General features: G+C 29.8%; 1 protein-coding gene across 8 annotated transcripts; it reads right to left on the bottom strand.

The window, feature by feature from the left end:
* Positions 1-9,282: 9,282 nt before the first annotated feature.
* LOC137837831 (uncharacterized) lies at positions 9,283-17,256 on the bottom strand. Of its 8 annotated transcripts, none has more exons than XM_090301309.1 (8): positions 17,101-17,238; positions 16,782-16,954; positions 14,559-14,678; positions 14,404-14,447; positions 11,004-13,913; positions 10,609-10,713; positions 10,285-10,459; positions 9,283-9,819 (listed from the first exon to the last, which is right to left on the bottom strand). In XM_090301309.1, the coding sequence occupies exons 2-8, from the start codon at positions 16,782-16,784 to the stop codon at positions 9,613-9,615; spliced, it is 3,564 nt and encodes a 1,187-aa protein (XP_090157435.1). In that variant the 5' UTR covers positions 16,785-16,954; positions 17,101-17,238; the 3' UTR covers positions 9,283-9,612. The 8 variants fall into 8 exon arrangements, with proteins under 8 accessions (XP_090157435.1, XP_068503078.2, XP_068503080.2 ...); XM_068646977.2 differs by having other exon boundaries at positions 17,065-17,235; XM_068646979.2 differs by adding an exon at positions 15,798-16,005 and having other exon boundaries at positions 16,782-17,195.
* Between the last annotated feature and the right edge of the window lie 2,323 nt (positions 17,257-19,579).

Raw genomic sequence — 19,579 nt, 5'->3', positions numbered from 1 at the left:
TAAAATAGACCTATCAAAATAGAAGTTTTGGTAAATGGATTAATTTTTATTAAAAATTATGTACTTTTCTTTTCTTTTTGGGTGTTTGACAAATGAGAAATGTTGTGTAGAGATTGATAGTTGGTGGATTACCTAAATTTTTATTGAATTTTTGGAAGTGTTAAAGAAAAACTTAAGCTTGTAATGCACGTTACATCTAAGTAAGGAGAGTTAATGGTTAGATATATTTAATAGATTGGTTCTTTGTATGTAAGAGTGTGATGGTTTAAGTGTTAGATATATATACATGAAAGTTATTTTATGTAAAGGTTTTAGTATGATTTGTGTGATAATATAAAGTATGTATATAGTAATATAAAGTATGTAAATTGGTTGAAACAATGTAAAAGAAGTATTTGATGCTTTATAATAAAGGTTGGTTGTATTTTCATTGATTTTGTTATCTGTTTTGTGAGAACCAATTTTTAAGGTTAATATTATTAAAGTGGTGGCTCTCCACTTAAATAACACTCAAGTGATGACTCACCACTCAAATAACACTTAACTGATTACTTGCCACTCAAGCAACACCCAAGTGGTACATAATGATTACAATCATCGTTCGAACAACAGTGTGGATGCTTAAGCAATGAAGAGAATAGCTCAAACTAGAGCTTGTAGCTTGAACAAGAGACATACTAAGGAAAATCTCACTCCTCTGGAAGTGTTGACACTTAAGTAACTTGTTGTCGCTCAAGTGTAAGGTGTGGTGGTGTGCATGAGAATTATGAGGTTAACATGCAATTACATTAGGGAACTCAAGCGAGATTTCGTTTCTCAAATGGCAGTGAAACAATGTGTTTTATGATTTTAGAACTTGTTGGAAGTGACACAACATGCATGTCGCTCAAGCATTGTAATGATGCTAAGTGTGTGGAGATGGGATTTGAGTGAGGAATGACTAGAACCTATTATGATCTCACTTAAGTGACATGAGATCACTCAAGTGAGGAAGTCATTTCTAGTTATGGGAAATATTACTACATGTCGTGGATGATATATGGTGGCATGTTTGATATGCATGTTTAGATTTATATTGTCGAGGACAATAATGATATATGTGATTTGTGTAGGAATTAAACACCAAGAAATATTTTTTTCTACAAAAGCACATCCACATAAAAACAAATAAATATACAAAACAAAATTTGATTTGAGTAATATGAAGAAAACAAAATATTGAAGAGTGAATACCAAAATATAAGTTATTGACACATAAATTAATATCTCCTTTTAGCATTTCTTATATCTTCCTTCTATTTTATTTTTTAAATTTTTGAATCTTCTATTCAAAATTTTGTTTCTATTTATATTCAACTCTCAAAATTAAAACTACATTGTGGTTTTACTAATTATATCCTTTAGAAAAAATATTTTAGATACTCTATCATTGCTTAAAAAAGAATATAAGTTATGTTATATTAAAAAAAAAAGAAATGCATAATGAAATTTAATTGCTTAAAGTCTTAAAGTCCACTTCTAAGTCTAACTTAACCTTATAAAACTAGTTTTTAAATGAGATTTGTACTCACTTATATAGTATAAAATGTTTTTATCTCCACCAAATGTAAGATCTTCAATAAATTACAAAATTGACGATCTTATATATGATTTATCTTTTATTTTATATCCATAGTAAGTCTTCCTTATATTTTGGATATTTATCTTTATAAATAAACTCTCTACCATGATACTAAATAATATTCATATCTTTTTGGTTGAAATTTTTTATCTGACCTTTGATCTCTGAAAGAATATTCTCTGTTTTATTCAATCTGTCCTTCATCTATAGCAATGATACATATATATAACCATAGCATTAGAACCGTACAGATTCTTTTTCTCACATAACATCTGTAATTAAGACTAATTATAGTGATTATATTCCTGTAATTAAGTCTAATTAAGTCTAATAATGATTTTGTCCGGTAATAATCTCCTTCAAAGATTTTCAAGTTATATGAATAAGAAACATTATATATGATAAGATTGTTGTTTTCTATTAGTTATTAAAAATCACATCCAAAACAATTCATATAATTGGTTGATGATATAAAATTACATCTATGTGTACAATCTTTAGAAGCAACTAAGCTTTAATAAGTTATATTCGTATACTTAGATTATGAAGGAATCGTATTCATCTTGAATAATACAATAAAACACATAACACTTTTTTATTTATTTTAAAGTAATTATAGAACATGGAATATCTATTATTATATTTAAAAAATATTTTTGGTGGCACTGAGAAAGAAGAATATTTTGTTACTTATCCAATGGATGTATTTATGTCGACCTCGTTACCTCACCGTCTTCAAATTGAAGGCAACAAAAGGTTCCTTGTGGAATTTAAATGCCTTTCAATTGAGACAGGTGAAAAAATTAATTGATTTTAATGCTTTTATTTTTATAACAAATTGAATGAAATGAATTGATAATTTTTGTTTTTTTTTAAGTCCAATCTCTAATTTTGGTTTAATTTTTAGTTTTGTCTATATTTGTTTCATAAATTTTAATTTAACTATATCATCAGGAGGCTGGATGACTCAAAAATACCTCTGTATCCTATATTGACTGACCGCATATAAAAATGCATTTAGGTAAGTAATAGATGAAGAATAAATCATATGATAAATTAGATAATACATTCTTAATCACAATACATTAGTAATACAACAATATCAAAGTCATATAAATAAACACGACAATCAAGACAAATGTACATAATTATTACTTTATGTTTCGGTACCATCAATATAGTCTCACATCGTTTAAGAGTCGAGAACAATGACAGTTTATATACTACTTCCTCCTCTAACTCATTGAGATGTCTTTTAAGGATAAAACCGTGACGAATCATCAAACAAAAATGTTCCTTAGCCCTTCAACTACGGAGAAACCACTCCCCTTAGACCTCAAATGAGAGGTTTTTCGATACCGTCATTGTAGTCTCACATCATCTGTACAAATATATGAATTTTAAAAAATAAGAAGACCAAACATTTTAAAAATATGAGAACAGTGTGAATTGAAAAAAAAAAAATAATAAAGTATGTGAAAGAGTTGAAACGTGGTACACACAAACATGGACCATAATAGTGAGAAAAATTTGATTGCAGAATATCCTGTGTATGCATGCGCAAATCTTTCGCCCACTCCTTTCATTTCAAATTTCTGTTCATACTTTTTTTTTTGTATTATCCTAAGAGAAGAATTCAACTTAATTTATGACAAAGAAAAATCAAATCTTGGGTATGGGCATTGCTCACTGTAATGATATTATTTGGGGTAATAATATTTGGAATGTGATAATAGATTTTTTTCTCTTTTTGTTTTCATGTTAATAAATCTTTTTATACTATGTTGTAATGATATAAATTTTAAGATTCGTGTTATTGTGAATATAATTTTCTTAAGTTTGGAATTAATAATAGACTAGATTTTGAGTTGTTTAATATTTTACCTCCTATCATTAGTTTAGTGTTGTTTTCAAAATAGGTATCAATTTCTTAATTTTTGTTTGATTCAATACTTTTGTAAACTTTGTGATTTTTTTTTCTAGGCATGAATTTACTTTGATTTTCTATGTTTTTATATATATTTTTCTTTTTTTAATATACAAATTTCTATGTGATGTGATGGTGATGGTGATGTGATGATATATGATTATTTGTTACTAGATTGTGTTTGGATTTAGTAAATGATGCATGAGGACTTAGAGAGTTCATGTATAAGGATTTGATAAAAAAATGTAAAATATAAAAAGTTTGTTGAAATTTATGAGTGATATGATGATTTAAGAGATTTTTTTAATTTTTTTAAATGTGTAAAATGTAAGTTTACAAATTTACTATTGTATTTAAAAATATTTGAATAATGAAATAAATTTTGTAAGTACCATTGAATAATCCTTTTTGGTATAATTTAATATTTTTTTTTTAAAATACAGGTTACTTAACACTGTCAGAATATGAAAAGTTGTCATAAAAATAATATTATCTAAGCTTATACAAATTTATCGTTATATTTAAAACAATTTATTTATTTATGCATTTTAGTTGTTTGTAATTAAAACATCATTTTCAAAACTATGTACGAACTGAATTTAGATAAAAATATAAATTATGTAAATTTGTAAAAAGTAAAAAATTGTCAGAACAATAATTGTGTCTGTATTAAAAATAAATTTTGACATTCATAATTGTACAAAATTTTAGATAAAAATTATCAATATATATAGTTAGATAGAAATAAATAATTTAACACATATCAACGAGCAACACAATCATGTTTTTATCAATTCTACACAATAACAAAACTAAAAAAAACAAAAACAAACAAGTTAAGTTTGTGAAATAAGAACCTAACGTCATATAGAACCAAAAACTGAAACCATAATCAATTAACCAAGTGTAATAATCGATTAGGTACTAAAATTTAGTCTCTAATCAATTATGTGAAAGACAAAATTGATTATGTCTTTATTGTGGTGCCTTTTTTTGTGTTATGAAGCTCTGAAAATGGAGTCACTTGTTGCATACACCTTCATGCACCTTCCAATGGTTCCCACAAGCACGAGAACGACACCTTTATACACCATGATTTACCAACAACAAACAAGAATGCAAGAATGGAAGTAGCCCTCACGATCAAATTCCCTGAGAAATTTTCAAACGTTTGACACTAGACTTAAGCTACTCACATTGCTATTTTATTTATGCATTTCAAAATCATACCAACGACATTAACATTGCTCTTCACATTCAATGGTGCACTTCAGGAAATCTCTACATGAAATCTATATAGAAAGTATCGTGCCCACATTTCATACAGAGCCAAAAACTGGAAAAAAAAAGAAAAAAAAAATACTCTTGCCTACGTGACTTTCTGTTTGATATGCACCCTCTCCTTTTCTCCGCACTTCCCTTAATACAAACACACGATATCCTCTCACATTCGTCATCGTGAACAAAAGAAACCTTTAAGAAAACATAACATGATTGACATTGAGATGTTAAGGTTGATAGTAATATCTAAAATAAAATTTATAAGAATAATTTTCTATGTTTTTATATTTATTTATTTTCTTCTTTTTTATACAAATTTCTATCTATGTGATGGTATATGATCATTTGTTACACTTTGGGTACCGTGATATTAAGGTTGGTAGTGATGTTTAAAATAAAAATTTAAAAAGAAAAACCTACTTGTTACTTAGATTACTAAACAAAATAGAGTTGACCTGAATTTAACTAAATGATCGTCTCAATCTCAACTTCAGAAATTTCTTTACTTCTTTGAGCATTGGAAGTATCTTGAATTTATCTATAAAAAAACTCTCCAATAAATATAAAAATATTTGTTTTTAGTTTTTTTAAATGCTATTAAAAAATCACATCATAACTTCATCCAATGCAATAAGGTGAAAGTTAGATAGTGAAATGGAACGAAATTTAGGTGATGGCGTGCGTTATTTGTTTATTATTATTTTAAGGATTATTTAAGTTTGATAACGACGATTCCATGTGCGTTAAGCTTGCGCCATCTTTTTTTTTATAATTATTTTAAACTAAGATAACGTAAATAATCAGAATTCATCATTATAATAAGCATACATAAAACAAACTATGAGTATAAATTTGAATAAAAACAATCTTGTAATCTTAACTTTAGTAAAAAGAGAGAGTTTCTTATGATATGAGTTATGTTTGCATATTTTTTTAAATACCTTGATAAAATGAAACGTGTTTAAATAATATTAAGTAAATGTGTTTATATTACTATTTAATAAATATTACCAACCAAGAATAAAATTTAAAAAATAGTTCCATATGATATTTAAATATGGGATGAAGGGTTGGTGAAAAATAACTTTTGAAAACTACTAGGTAGATGATTGGGTTGGTGAAAAATAACTTTTAAAAAGTACTTTTGAGAGTTAACCATACTTTTAAGAAAAATACTTTTGTATTTTTTAAGCTGAGATTTACAAAAGTTTTAATCATAATTTAAACATGTTATACAAGTTTTTTTTTTTTAATGATCTGCAATTACTTTTAGAAAAGTTTTAACACAAGTTTAAATTTACTATATAAAATTTTATTTTAAACTTCAACCTTTATGTCTTTAAATGGGTTTCTCAAATGAGATTTAAAGAGATGCGAGTTAAAACTCAAACGTATAAGATAAGAAATAAATCAAGTCATACATATTAGAATTATTATGTTATTAAATAGAAAAAAAATCCATCTTACTATAAGCTATATATTTTTTTGTTTAATAGTGATCATTCGATTTAATAATTAATACAGGAGTATTTTTCAATTTCATATAGTGTTTCTTTTTTAAATGTGGGAAAGTTACTTTTTAAGGGAACATTACAAACAACTTTTAGAAAAAAAAAATCTAAACACAATGAACTATTTAATCTATTATTTCATCACTTAATCAATAAAATGTTAATAGTAAAGATGAAAAAAATCAATTGTTTACGAGCTAAAGTGTGCATGTATGTTTTAAAACAACGGTAAGATAATAGTGATTACTTAAAATAATCAATCACTTAATTAGTGACAATTAATTATGGACTATTTCTTCCTCCACCTCCCTAGCTTCTTTAGAGAGACCTCATCATTCATGTAAAAGACTATTTTGTCCTTAAAAAATATATTTCAAATCATATAATTTAGAAATGTATTTGTTTTCTATTTACACTTCCTCCTAAATTGTAAAATTCAGAAGATATTTTTGGATCCAGAAATATCTTTCGGATTTTACAATTTAGAATATATATTTAAAAAAAAAAATACTTTTCGGATTACAAAATCAGAAAGATATTTCTGGATCTAGAAATACCTTTCGAATTCTATAATCCAAAAATACATTCTGAATTATATAATTTGGAATTAATTGATATGTGTGTATATTTTTCGGATTGGGCAATCCATAACTTTCTCCTAGATCTGGATAAACATATGAGATTATGTTATCCATAATAGAATATTGCATTACGAATTGGCTTATCCAAAATGTTTTTTTTATCTCCAACATAAGTATAAGGGATTTGAATATGTTAAGGGCATACAAATATTTAGTTGGCTGGTTATTTGTGCTTGGTTGACCTTAAATGCAATCAAATGGAGGTTGTATGAGTAACATCACACAAGAAAAACATTTAAGTGGATTTCCATGTTCTTTGGGTACATCTCTTAGGAACTTGTAGACATCTTCATTTCTAATCGTTATCGTTTCACAATCAAATTAAAAACAAATTCAACATAGATAATCTAACGCAATGTTAGACTGTCTAACACTAAAAAGATGATAATATAGATACAAAAATTTGTCTAGATCTTCTTTCTGATAGTGATTTATTGGCTTGCAAACCTGTCACTTCTCCCATGAAACCATCTTATCCTCTCTCTGAAAGTGAAAGTTCATTGCTTATGGATCAAGTGAATATAGAATAATGATTAGGTGTTTGTTATACCTTACTCACACTAGGTCTGGTATCTGAGTTTGTTTCAAATCCACAAGAACCTCATATGACAACAACTCTGTGTATTATGATATTTTAAAGGACACCTTGATCTTTGTCCATTCTTTCCTAGTAATAATCAATTTGTTATCAAAGTTTTTTCTAATTTAGATTGGGGAACTTGCATTGATTCTAGAAGGTCTATCACTGGTTATTTGGTTATTGTGTGTTTATTGGAAACTCTTTAATTTCATGGAAGTCTAAAAAGCAATCTACAATGTCCAGATCTTTTTTAGAGGCAGAATACAAAGCACTTGCTTCACTTATTTGAGAACTTCAGTGGTTACAGTATTTGTATTATGATTTGCATACTAATATTTTTTACTTTTTTTTATCATCTATTGTGACAATAAATTTGTTATATGCATAGCAAAGAATCTCACATTTCATGAGAGAATGAAGCATATTGAAATCGATTGTCATTTTGTGGAGACTAAACTCTAAAAAGGTCTCATTCATTTAATTCATGTTTTTTCTTCTAATCAAGTAGTTGATATGTTGACCAAACCTCTGCATTCAATTATCTCGTGACAACTTAATCAAGCTAAACATAAGTGATATACATGCTTCAGCTTGTGGGATACTATTGGATTATAAATCTAATCTCTTGTAAGACACTATTAGATTATAAATCTGATCTCATATGATAAATATGATATCTTATTAATATTTTAGTTTCTCAGTTACAACTGTAACTTTTTTTATCATGCTTTATCTTTTATCAATTGTAACTTTGCTCTATCAATTATAACAATATTTGTTGTTTCTATTTACTTTATAAATAGAGGACTCAATAATAAGAATAAGGGCATAACAATTATTTGATTAATAAATATAGTTTTTTATTAAATTATTTTCTCCTTTTTCTTCTCTTTATTGCTCTTTCTTTTAAATGAGACATGTAAAACTAATATTGCTCTTTCTTCTAGAGATATGTAAAACTAATAGAAGCATTGGAAAACAAATGTTTAGAATTTTATTTTTGAAAAAACTTAATCAATTATTTTCTTCTTTGTTGTTTCTGAAAATGTGTTATTGTTCTTCATTGTTCGAGAGTGTATATCAAACACACCCGTGTAATATAATTGTAACGTATTGTTAGTAAAAGATTTTTTTAAAACGTTAGTAAGTTTTAATCAAATAAAAAGGTAGGGGAAAATGCCAAAAAGATAAAAAAAAAAAGGGTAAAAAAATTACAAAAAAAATGAGTCAAGGTTGCACTGAAAAAAGTAGATATAGATAGATTTTACTTAGAAGGTCGATGTATAGCTGTAAAATATGTATTTAATTAACTGAGTGCACTAATAATTTAAATAAAAAGTATTTGAAAATTCTAGTATAATTAATAATATAAAAAATATTCCTAATTGTATATAAATGACACTATCATTTGAAAAAAAAAATACTATCTTATACATGCTAATATTTTTATAGCAAATTATGATATTTAGCTTCAATAAACAGAATATACGAGCTAAAAGAGAGACTAAATGGTATTAAAATGTTTACAAGGAAATAAGCTAAGAGTTAAGAATTTTGTGAGGATGACACACTTTGATGAAAAACCTTAAAATTTTATTACAAAAGATGCAAAGTGAATTCAAATGACAAATAGTTTTGTGGATGTTATGAAGTAATCTACACATTAATGCAACAAAAAGTAATATTGTATGAACGCAGTATTCAGTAATAAGATGAAGCTATGAAAAACAAGAATGATGAACTGAACTACAGGGAAGAAAAATACAGAATAACTGCAAATAATCTCTCACATAATCGACACAAGTGTTTCTTGCAGTGTCTAACAAGAAGCAAAATCGAAAGTGAGGAGACAAAAATGGTACTGCAGAAAGCTATGTATGTACAAAGGAATTTATGTTGAGGAACTAGGACATAAAAGACTCATGCAACACCATCAACAATTCTTAGATCCTATGAAGTAATATCCTATAAGATGAATGTAGCCAAAATCATTTGTAAGTTGTAACTAGCTGGTCTACTACTCATGATTATTTTTGGAGAAAACTTAGGTGTCAATACCGTCGCCTAGACAAGAAAAACTCATAATCTGGATGTCTGTTTGTACATGTTAGCTTCCCCTTGTTCACCACAGCTCTTGCCATAAGAGATGCTGTTTCCTCAAGTGTCTTCAAACGTTCTCTCAGAACTAAAGAAGCGTCTAAGCCCACCATTTGTGCTGCTGCTACTGCAGAGTTCTTCAGCTTGAACCAGCATTCTCCCTGTGTTCATATCACACATCAAGTGCTAAATATTACATATCAAAAGTTTTGAAAATTCATTTATGCTTATGGAAGCAGCTTGATTCATTTTATCTTGTTATTTTTCTTTTCCTATAAGTTTCTATTAAAAAAATTATCCAAACATAACCACAATCATAGTACACAAACTAAGTATATTTTGAACAAGTCCATTCAACAACATACTTCCTACATCTTACAATAATGTTCCTAATGTAAATAACTTCTCCACCCTTGGAAAGATTGCTTCCAAATAAACTGTGGTTTACATGATTGATTATGCCAATGAAAGCTCTAATTATCTTGAAATCAGCCACACAAACAGAATAACTGTAAATGTGTCCTAAAATATTATTTGCAATGGACTCATCCGGAAAATTTTTTGCTTGAACAACCTGAAAGGTTCATTTCAATGCTTGGAAGAATAAGATGCAAGATAATTCATACCTGGACATTGTAGCTTTGAAGACCTACAGCTGGGGATACTATGCAAGAACCTGTTGTTGACAAATCTGAACCTGTTCTTCTACGAACCAAATGCCCAAGTGAATGGTAAGTCAAAAAAGATGCACGAAAGTTGCCATCTGGTATGCGGTAAATAGGATACCATGCAACTGAGAACCTGCAATTCAGGTGGTCTTAGCGCTACCATTTGAAACATCACTTAAAATTAAGTCAAGAAAAAACTCACTTCGGATTATCTGATCTTAAGGCAGATACAATCACATTTTCTTTTGCACGTGGAATATAGTTGACATGTAGATCACTTACCAAGATCTAGGGTGAAGATCTCGCAGGTTTATTGAATCCAGTTTTGTTGGGTCCCCATATGTTGAAGACTGGATTGGTATATTTCCTCTAACAAGTTCTTGTATCCTGAAAGAAGATCCAAATCAAATTAACCATGTGTTGAACCACCAAACCAGTTTCTTATAGCAGCAAAACATCTATTACTCTATGGACAAGAAAAAGATGAAAACCTCATGTTCCTAATTGCCAGAGTATAATGACATAAATTTTGTTGATGGTCTTATTTAAATTACTCAGTATAATATAATCTGTCAAGGAACAAACAAAATGGAAAGGACCAACTATTCCAAAAAATTGAAGACAGATAGATACACTGAAAACCATTATGTTCTGATGATAAAGGAGAACAATCTTACTTCTCATACAGAGGCTGTCTTTGTTGAGGTTGCTCAAATTCAAAATATTCAAAAAGAAGTTCTAAATCACCAGAGCACATTGAGTTGATAGACGGAATAGATCTATTGCTGATAGAAGCTGTCTCCTTTGGTGTTTCAATGCTTGCATCCTGATTGCGAGGCTGAGGAAAGAGAACAGAAAATATTGATTGTTGACTGGCAGTAGATGAGTTTTCTGAAATATCAATCATTTCGCATGCCTCTGAAACTTCACAAGTTGAAAGATTTTCACCGCTATTTACACATTGATTTTCATGGTTCTTAAACAGCTGAACTGCTGATAAAGAAGGGACAAAATACGCCCGGAATGGAAAATCACCAACACCTCCTTGTCTCTTCGGATTTTCATGATCCTGAGCACTTATCTCTAATCCATAGCTCCCATGTTTCTCATACCACTGCCACAGGCATCCCAAAGGTAGGTTAGGGATCTCATGTCTGCAGAGTGAGACAGCACCAGCATGGTTGTGTGAACAGGTTGAACAACTGATTGAATCAAGTGATTTACAAATCACAGGACTACCAAAATGAAGTAGTCTTTCAAACTCTGCAACTGGGCCACCTGTAGCCATGTGCACCGCTTCACAAGCTAGTTGTGCCCTACATGCATCATTCACAGCTTGAGATATTCTGTAAGAATCCTTTTCTAACATTTCTTGATTTTTGCTTTCATAAAACATGTGATTAGAAACTTCTTGCTTGTCCCTATGCTGTGTCAATGTAAATGCAACCTGCCCACCCAATTTATGGTTCTCACCCTCACCTAGACAGCACACATTGTTGTAACTCTGGCCATTTGATGTTCTGCTTGCATTTAGTGAAGAATCCTTACTTTCAGAAGAGACCACTTCTGGTTCAACACTACTTTCATAGTTAAAATTGTTACTAGAGGATGCATCAAAATAATCCGGTGGTAAAATATTTGATTCAGATTTTTCCAGCCCTGTATCTTTTTTCCCAACTGGTATCCATTTCCATAAGGTAGTTCCAGAGCACTGGTTTTGTGCATTGCAATCTGCAGAAGAAACTTCTTTCTCTGTTTGACCAACCTCATCACCTTCAAGATCGCAAGACGCTGGAGACAGCTCCACAGACATATTTGATTGATTGACATTCTCACTTGGCATTACTAATGAGCTATCCTGACTATCTATACTTTCCTTTTTTGTTTTTACAACAGTATGGCAGGCACTATTTTGTGGATTTGACTCCTCCAGATGAAATTCTGCACTGTGAATTTGTTCAGATGTTACCTGTTCAACTCCAACGGTCTGGACCCCGTCCCGCAAGCAGTGAACATCAGAATTCAATCCAGAATCATTGATCAATCCATGCTGATCAAATTCCTGAGATGAGATATGCAACATATCATTCTGTTGAACACCAACCTTCCCATGATCATTTGACAAAGACCTGTTAAAATGCAAACTCTTCCTAGAATAATTGCTCTGTCCCTTTTTTGACACCAAGTCCATTTTACCTTTTGATTTCTTACCAATTTTATTTTTCATTTGTTTCTTATCCTCAGTTTTTGATACACCATGTACACCAACAGAATTACATTCTTTGATAACCGAGGGATCCTTTTCCACAATGGAAGCAAGTTGTGACAAAGTAGTGTTTACTTTCTTCAAATCACTGCCACATCCATCAGAACTATTTTTCTGAACCTTTTGCCACACAGAATGACTGTTTTCCTTCCCTTTTCGACTGTGCAAAATTCCAACGCCCCCAAATTTGTTTAAACCTGAACTGTTTGACATTGTTCTCTTCTGCTTAACTCTCTTATCATTACTGATGCAATTTTGACCACTGTGCATAACCCCTTCCATATGTTCACAGTTATTGTGAATATCATTCGTCAGGTTTTGACAAAGAAAATATCCGTCTTGCGAATCTGAAATGGTTGTGCAATTTGCCTTGTTGGACTGTTTTCCTATATCATCTGCATTTATACTTCCATCACTTCTGGAACCAACTGAAACTGAATCAATCACTAAAGAGTCTTGTATATCATTAAAACTGCATGGCTGAGCATGTTGGATGTTCTTTATTTCTCTATCAATGACTGCCTCAGGGCCCCTACCTTTAAGCTGATTCTTGGATTCAAATGTGGCACATTCTCCTGCTGAACTTGGAATAATAGGTGAAGAATCTTTTGACATCGCTGCCTGATCAAGATAAGAGTTACTATTGTTAGGTGCTTCCATAACTTTGATGTTGTCATTCATCTCATTTCTGTCACAATCAGATTTTATTAATCTATCATCAGAAGTTGAAAATTCTGCCGTGCCCTCCTTATCCCCAACAATGCTGCTGCAGGTTTCAGAAGTCAAACTTGCACTGACATATTCCTCGGTAAGAACTTCGAGTTCAGTAGAGCCACTGTCACTTGACTTCTTCTTATTCCGTCTAAATTTCTTTCTTGCACGTTTTCTTGAGTTTTTCTTCAAAGACTTATCGTCTTCCTTGGATTTACTTGCATGCTTATTGGATGAATTAACTTCTGCAGAACTATCAGGGAACAAACCAGTGCTGCAGACTAATGAGCTCTGAGAACTCGAATTGTCAGGTAATTCATTCAGTTTAGAAGCTCTGTTGGCAATCTTGTTTTGACATCGACGAAGCACATTTGAACTAGTAAAGCCTTTTTTTGTACATGATTTAGCAGAATAAGCATAGGAAGGAAGAGGCATTCTAGGGCCCTTACATTGATCAATCTTCAACCTATTAATCGGTGGAGAGACAAGCAGCTGCACACCATCCATATTTACACCAGAAGCTAAGTTAATGTAATTGAGACACTGCCCTGGTAGGGCAACAATTCTCCAGGTTCCATCAGGCTCAAAGTTGAACGAAATAATGGCACACCTGGTCAATAATGGGAAGAACTTAACCATAAATCACTTCCAAGAATACATAAATAAAAAATAAAAGAGTAAGGAGCAATAAAACAATGGCAAAACTTTTGAAAATGGAATCATGTAGCCATTACTAGCCATCAACTTTATGAAGAAATTAAAAAAATTGTAATAGCTATTCCAAATAAGGGTGTTATGGTCTCTTTGTGTCTTCTATAACCCTCATTCATTGCAAAGAAAGACCAGACAACCTCATGGAATTTTTTGTCACAGATATACATCTACGCAACAATCTTTTCCAACCCCATTTCCTCCGTTGACAAGATAAAAAAAAATTAGGTAATACAAGAATAATGCAAAAACGTAGAATAGAGTGAGCAACTCCTTTACATGGAGACCAAATGACAATACCAAAGAAAGACGTAAATTAGTCATAGAATCATATTACCATAAGAACAAAAGATAATGAAAGAAATGCTAGTCACACAAAAATATTTTACCTACTATCAGAGTTAATCCTGGAAAGAGAAGATTCTTGACAACCCTGAATAAAAGAATTCAATTTAAAGGAAAAAAAAATGGAGGTAAGGATCAACTACCTTTCCAAACTATAATTAAAAAATCTTGGAAAAACAGGACTGAAATTTATAGTCACCTCTAAAGATGAGAATTTATTTTGCTGTTGATATATTGTTGATAAGGAATCCTTTCTTGCTTCTGAAACTTTTGGACTATCATTACCTATCTCTTGAGGGGCACAATGCATCTTCCTCGCCTGCCCACATTAGAATGATTGGCCAACAAGAAAAGGAAAACAATGAGAAGAAAGAAATTACAATTTTCAAAACAAAGATAAACAAGATATTACTCTAGATAATTGATGTTTAAATACTTTTAATCTTTGCATTACCAACTTGTAATGATTCTCAGTGAACTAAAAATCATCTAGAGATCAATCTAAGTTATAAACAGATAATGGTAACTTAAGAAACTTACAAGCTAAAAATAAGAACATGAGGAAAACATTAGTGAAAGAAACAGACAAAAAATGGCATGCTTCTTTACGTTCTTATTTTATAAGTCTATTTCTTTCAATAACAATTTAATTCAATGTTTCTAACAAAAATAACAAAAAAAGGATTGCTTGCAGAAAAAATTTGGCCTTGGAAAGGTAGAACAAGCCATTTAGTAGAGAATGTCCTAATAGAAACATTGGCAACAGAGTAAGAAAGAAAATTCCCGAAAAAACCTGCAGCATTAAAAGCCCTAAACCCATATAACCTGGTGTGCCTAACCTTATATGCATATTACCAAAACTAATTTCTCTTCTTAGGTAACAAACAACTGCTGGGGTCAATGTTATCAAATGATGGTGTGGCAGAACATGGGGCAAGGCCCAAATTCCACCATATGGACATGTCAATGCAGTTTATGGAGCCATAATAGTGACTCTCCCTACACAAATTGCCAATGGCTGTTGGAAAAATTCCGACACAACACCACCATTCAAAACAATGACTGGGGTAACTAATAAAAAACAGCAGCCACATTGCTGAAACACAATAAATTAGCCATATTTTTTCAATCTGAAAAGAAGATGGCCACACAGAAATGGGACTTCTATCCAAGAAAAGATGCAATGATAATATTCATATCAAAATGGTCGAAATAGGACAGGCATTATCAGAAATGCAATGGCTAAAAATCAGAAATTCGACGCGGCAAATTGAAATTGCGACATGCTGAAGGATAATTAATTAATAAAACTGTCTTGGACTAAAACCAGGGTCCAAGTGGCATGTCAAACATAACAAATAAGCCAATATAGAAAATTATTAACTTCTGTCAACAAATTTCATTGGAAAATTCCATGTCAGACAAGAAAATTCCTAACCTTGTTTTCGCAATATTTGAATGCACCTTCTTGATTCTAACATAATAACAGATGGCATCTAAACCCAACAAATTCAACTTCTAGCTGATCCAATCTATGCAAGCACATTCGATTAAAGACAATGAAGCCTTTGTTCCCCCTAGCTGCTGATAGCCTTTGGTTCATATTCTATAGGACATGCATGCAAACTCGAAACCCCTCCACTTTTCTGGGTTTTCACGAACAAACGAAGTTGAAGTCTAAAGAAAACTATTCAAAATTCAAAAATGAACAAAGAATGCAATTCCACACACACAATAGATATGTGCAGGAAAGGAGAAACCTCAACTTGGGTTTCTCCAAATTAAAACCAGGAAACGATTAAATTAACCCAAAGGGATTTGTGTTCTATCTACCAGTCATAACAAAGATTACCCTCTTCTAATTTAACCAAAACCTCACTAAAGCCTATACAAAGCCAACCTCAATAACTGAAAACTACATAAATAAGAAAACGAAGAGGAACAAAGAAAATAAAGAAAATCAAACTTGAAAGCATGGCTTATCTGAACCATCCACACAAAATCTACAAGTAAAATTTGACTGAACCACAAATCCCCAACCTAAAATATCAAAAAGAAGGACTACCGCATCCTTAGCCATAAAACTCGCCCCCAGATTTAGGCCAAAGTTTCAGAATATAGATACGCACAAGAACACCCAAATTAGTCAAAGATTTCCTAAATATAGATTCCACCCACCCCATAAGCCCGATCATCTATCCCCACATAAAAAAATCACTTTTTTTTTCAAAGAACCAAAGAAATCAGCAAAAAGAACCACACCCCACCATCACTCCCAATTTCAAAACCCATAATTTTCAAACAATCTAATCACACACACTCAAAGCTCAAACAGGGTCATTTCCAAAAACATAAAAAAAAAAGAAAAAAGAACCTAGACAAAAACATAGTAAAAAGCAAAGAAACGATAATTGGGACAAACCATGATACAAGTTCCAAAGGGCCGGAACTGAATGGCTCTCTTCCAAGCCTCAACGGCTCTCTTTTTTCTCAAGTAATCACCCGTTTTGTCTTTTGGGGTTGAAAAACTCTCTCCCTCTTTATCTCTCTCCCTCTCTCTTGTCACTTTCTGCAGAGAGAAAGCGACTCCGGTTTCTGTTGAGAACACAAAAACACACCCAGAGAACACTGAGGTAGTTCAGTGGCCATACACAAACACACACAGAGAACAGACAGACAAGGCCTTGAAGAAAATGAGAACTCACAAAAGAAAAATGATTTGGATTTGACTGCAAACTCACATCATCAGGGGACAATATCGTCACATAAATGCCCTTTAATATGCCAATCGTTTTGGCACACAAGGAAATTCTTTTTCTCTCTGTGGGGTTTTTCCTTTGTCAAATTCGAAGCTCTATAAGAATGTGACCAAATTCAATCACTGGTTGGTTGGTGTTGGTGTTGGTGTTGCTGTTTCCCTTTTCAAACACGTGCCACCAATAAACAAAATAAAAACAAAAATTAACTAGCCAAGCGTGAAGCATGCAGCACTCATGGAGAACACAATTTTTTTTGCAGAGAAGTGAAAATACACCTTCAAGAACCCATCATAGTTTCTAAAATAAAATAAAATGGAAAAAATTTGAAATAATTTATCTCAAAATTATATAAGAATTTTTTTTTATACAGACTAATATTAATTTATAAAAAAATTAACTTCTTTTTTTCTTGTTTAAAATGTGTTTATTCGGCTATAATTAATAAAAACGACATTTTAGCAAAACAGAAAAAACAACTTTTTAATTACAAAAGATTGTTGAAAAACAACTACAATTAATATAGATTTACAATCAATTTATAGATATTATAAATAAAATTCACCCAATTATTATATATTTGGACTTAATTGTAATATAAAAAAGTGTTGCATTATAAGGAAAATTAATAAGCATTTACACTACTCAATAAAATTAATTAATATAATTTACTTCTTCTGATCGCATTTAAAAAATAGTGTCTCTAAAGTTCTTTTATTAAAGCATAATATAAAAAAAATGGAAAGAAGGCATTGAAAATAAAAGACTTAAATTTGAGTCCTCGTAAAAGAAATTGTTACATAAAAATCATAGACACTTTTTCATGTTTATTTTTCAGCATTAATTGTAGTTAATTTTTAGAATTAAATATGACAATATTAGTATAAATAATTAAGGTAATAGAAGTGTTTTAACTTAAGGTATTTAAATCATTTTATGTGTATAATTTAATTAATTTATTTATTATTTTCTATAGATAACTTAATTACTTATTTTTTATATCATATCCTATAAATTTTATTTTTTAAAATAATAATAATTTTATAAAATATCCTTTAAAAACGTAATTACTACAGTTAATGAAAAATGCAAAATTAACAAACTATTTTTATAGAAAAAAAAATATCAAATAAAACTATTTATAGTACCAAAATTATATTTAAATCAAAATAAAATATCAGTTATTTTGAATATTATTTTTGGACGATAATGTTACATTAAATAAAAATTAATTATTATTTTTATTTTAATCAATAAAATTTTGTGTGTGCACATATTGATGATGTAAAAGAATTATATTATTATTATTATCATTATTCAATCATAATATTTCACAATTTATAGGTAACTTCTATAGAACTTTTTACACTGATCTCATATAGAAATAATTTTTTTTAAAGTTATTAAAATTTATTTATTAACTTTTTAATTAATAGTTATAAACATCGTTTTTAGAAGAGATTTGTTTAAACAGAAATCTTCTTTTTTAGGTAAACAAAGCAAAAACTTTCTTGTTTAGGAACCTATCTATTTCATTTTCCCATTCCAAATGGGACATAGAACCAAATAAAAGGAAACAAAATGAAGATAAGTGTAAAGAAAAAAAAAAGTTTTTATCATTTAATTAAAGAGAAAAATAATGTATTTTCTTTAAGTTTATTAGACAGAAAGGATTTATTTAAATATTTTTACATTCTTTTAACATAAAAAAACGTTATTTTTCATTTTAAAAATTATTCTTTTCTCAATTTTCTTCATCAAAAAAAGGGAAAATGTATTTTTAGCTTATAGTTTTCTCTTTCCTTTTCTTTTATGTAGTTTACTGTATGATAGAATTTCTTTTTTAACTTTACTTTTTCTCTGGTTTTGTTCTCACTCAACCAAAGGATAACAACTACATGGTATAATGTTATATTCTCTTATCTAATTTTCTTCATTTTCTATAGAGATAGTAGTATTAAATTTAATATCTTGAAAATATAAAATGCATTTAATATTTACTATACAAAAATAGAAATACATTGTAAGAGAATTTAGAATTATTCATACTAAATAATTGTTTGATCATTTTGATGTAACATAGAAAACATTAACCCAATTGATATCTTTGCAACAAAAGAACTAATAAAATTTAGGATTCACTATTGTATTTAGTATATGTTTTATAAAGTCAACACTTAATTCCTATTTTAGGCATTAATTTTTTTTTAATAACATGTTAATAGTGTTAAATTTCTATACTTGCAAAAATGCCCAATTTTGAGTATGCTTAAATATGTCCAACACAATTTGTATATGTGAATTTTTTACCAAAAACAATAAATTAGCCAACTCTATGCACCACATCATAAATAAATTATATAGTAACATTACATATGTATACAAAATAATGTGATTAAAATATAAATTATGCATGGTTAGTTTCTAATGTGTTTTGTGAGATTTTTGAAAGACATCCTAATTT

This window comes from Phaseolus vulgaris, chromosome 4, assembly GCF_051622355.1.
Source record: "Phaseolus vulgaris cultivar YP4 chromosome 4, ASM5162235v1, whole genome shotgun sequence".
Taxonomy (NCBI): domain Eukaryota; kingdom Viridiplantae; phylum Streptophyta; class Magnoliopsida; order Fabales; family Fabaceae; genus Phaseolus; species Phaseolus vulgaris.
This window is presented reverse-complemented; position numbering and strand designations above follow the sequence as displayed.

Coding starts and splice junctions, on each gene's coding strand:
- LOC137837831 (XM_090301309.1), bottom strand. Junction 13,914..14,403: donor AGGATTAACTCTGATAGTAG/GTAAAATATTTT, acceptor ATTATTGACCAG/GTGTGCCATTATTTCGTTCA. Junction 10,714..11,003: donor AGACAGCCTCTGTATGAGAA/GTAAGATTGTTC, acceptor ATCTTCTTTCAG/GATACAAGAACTTGTTAGAG.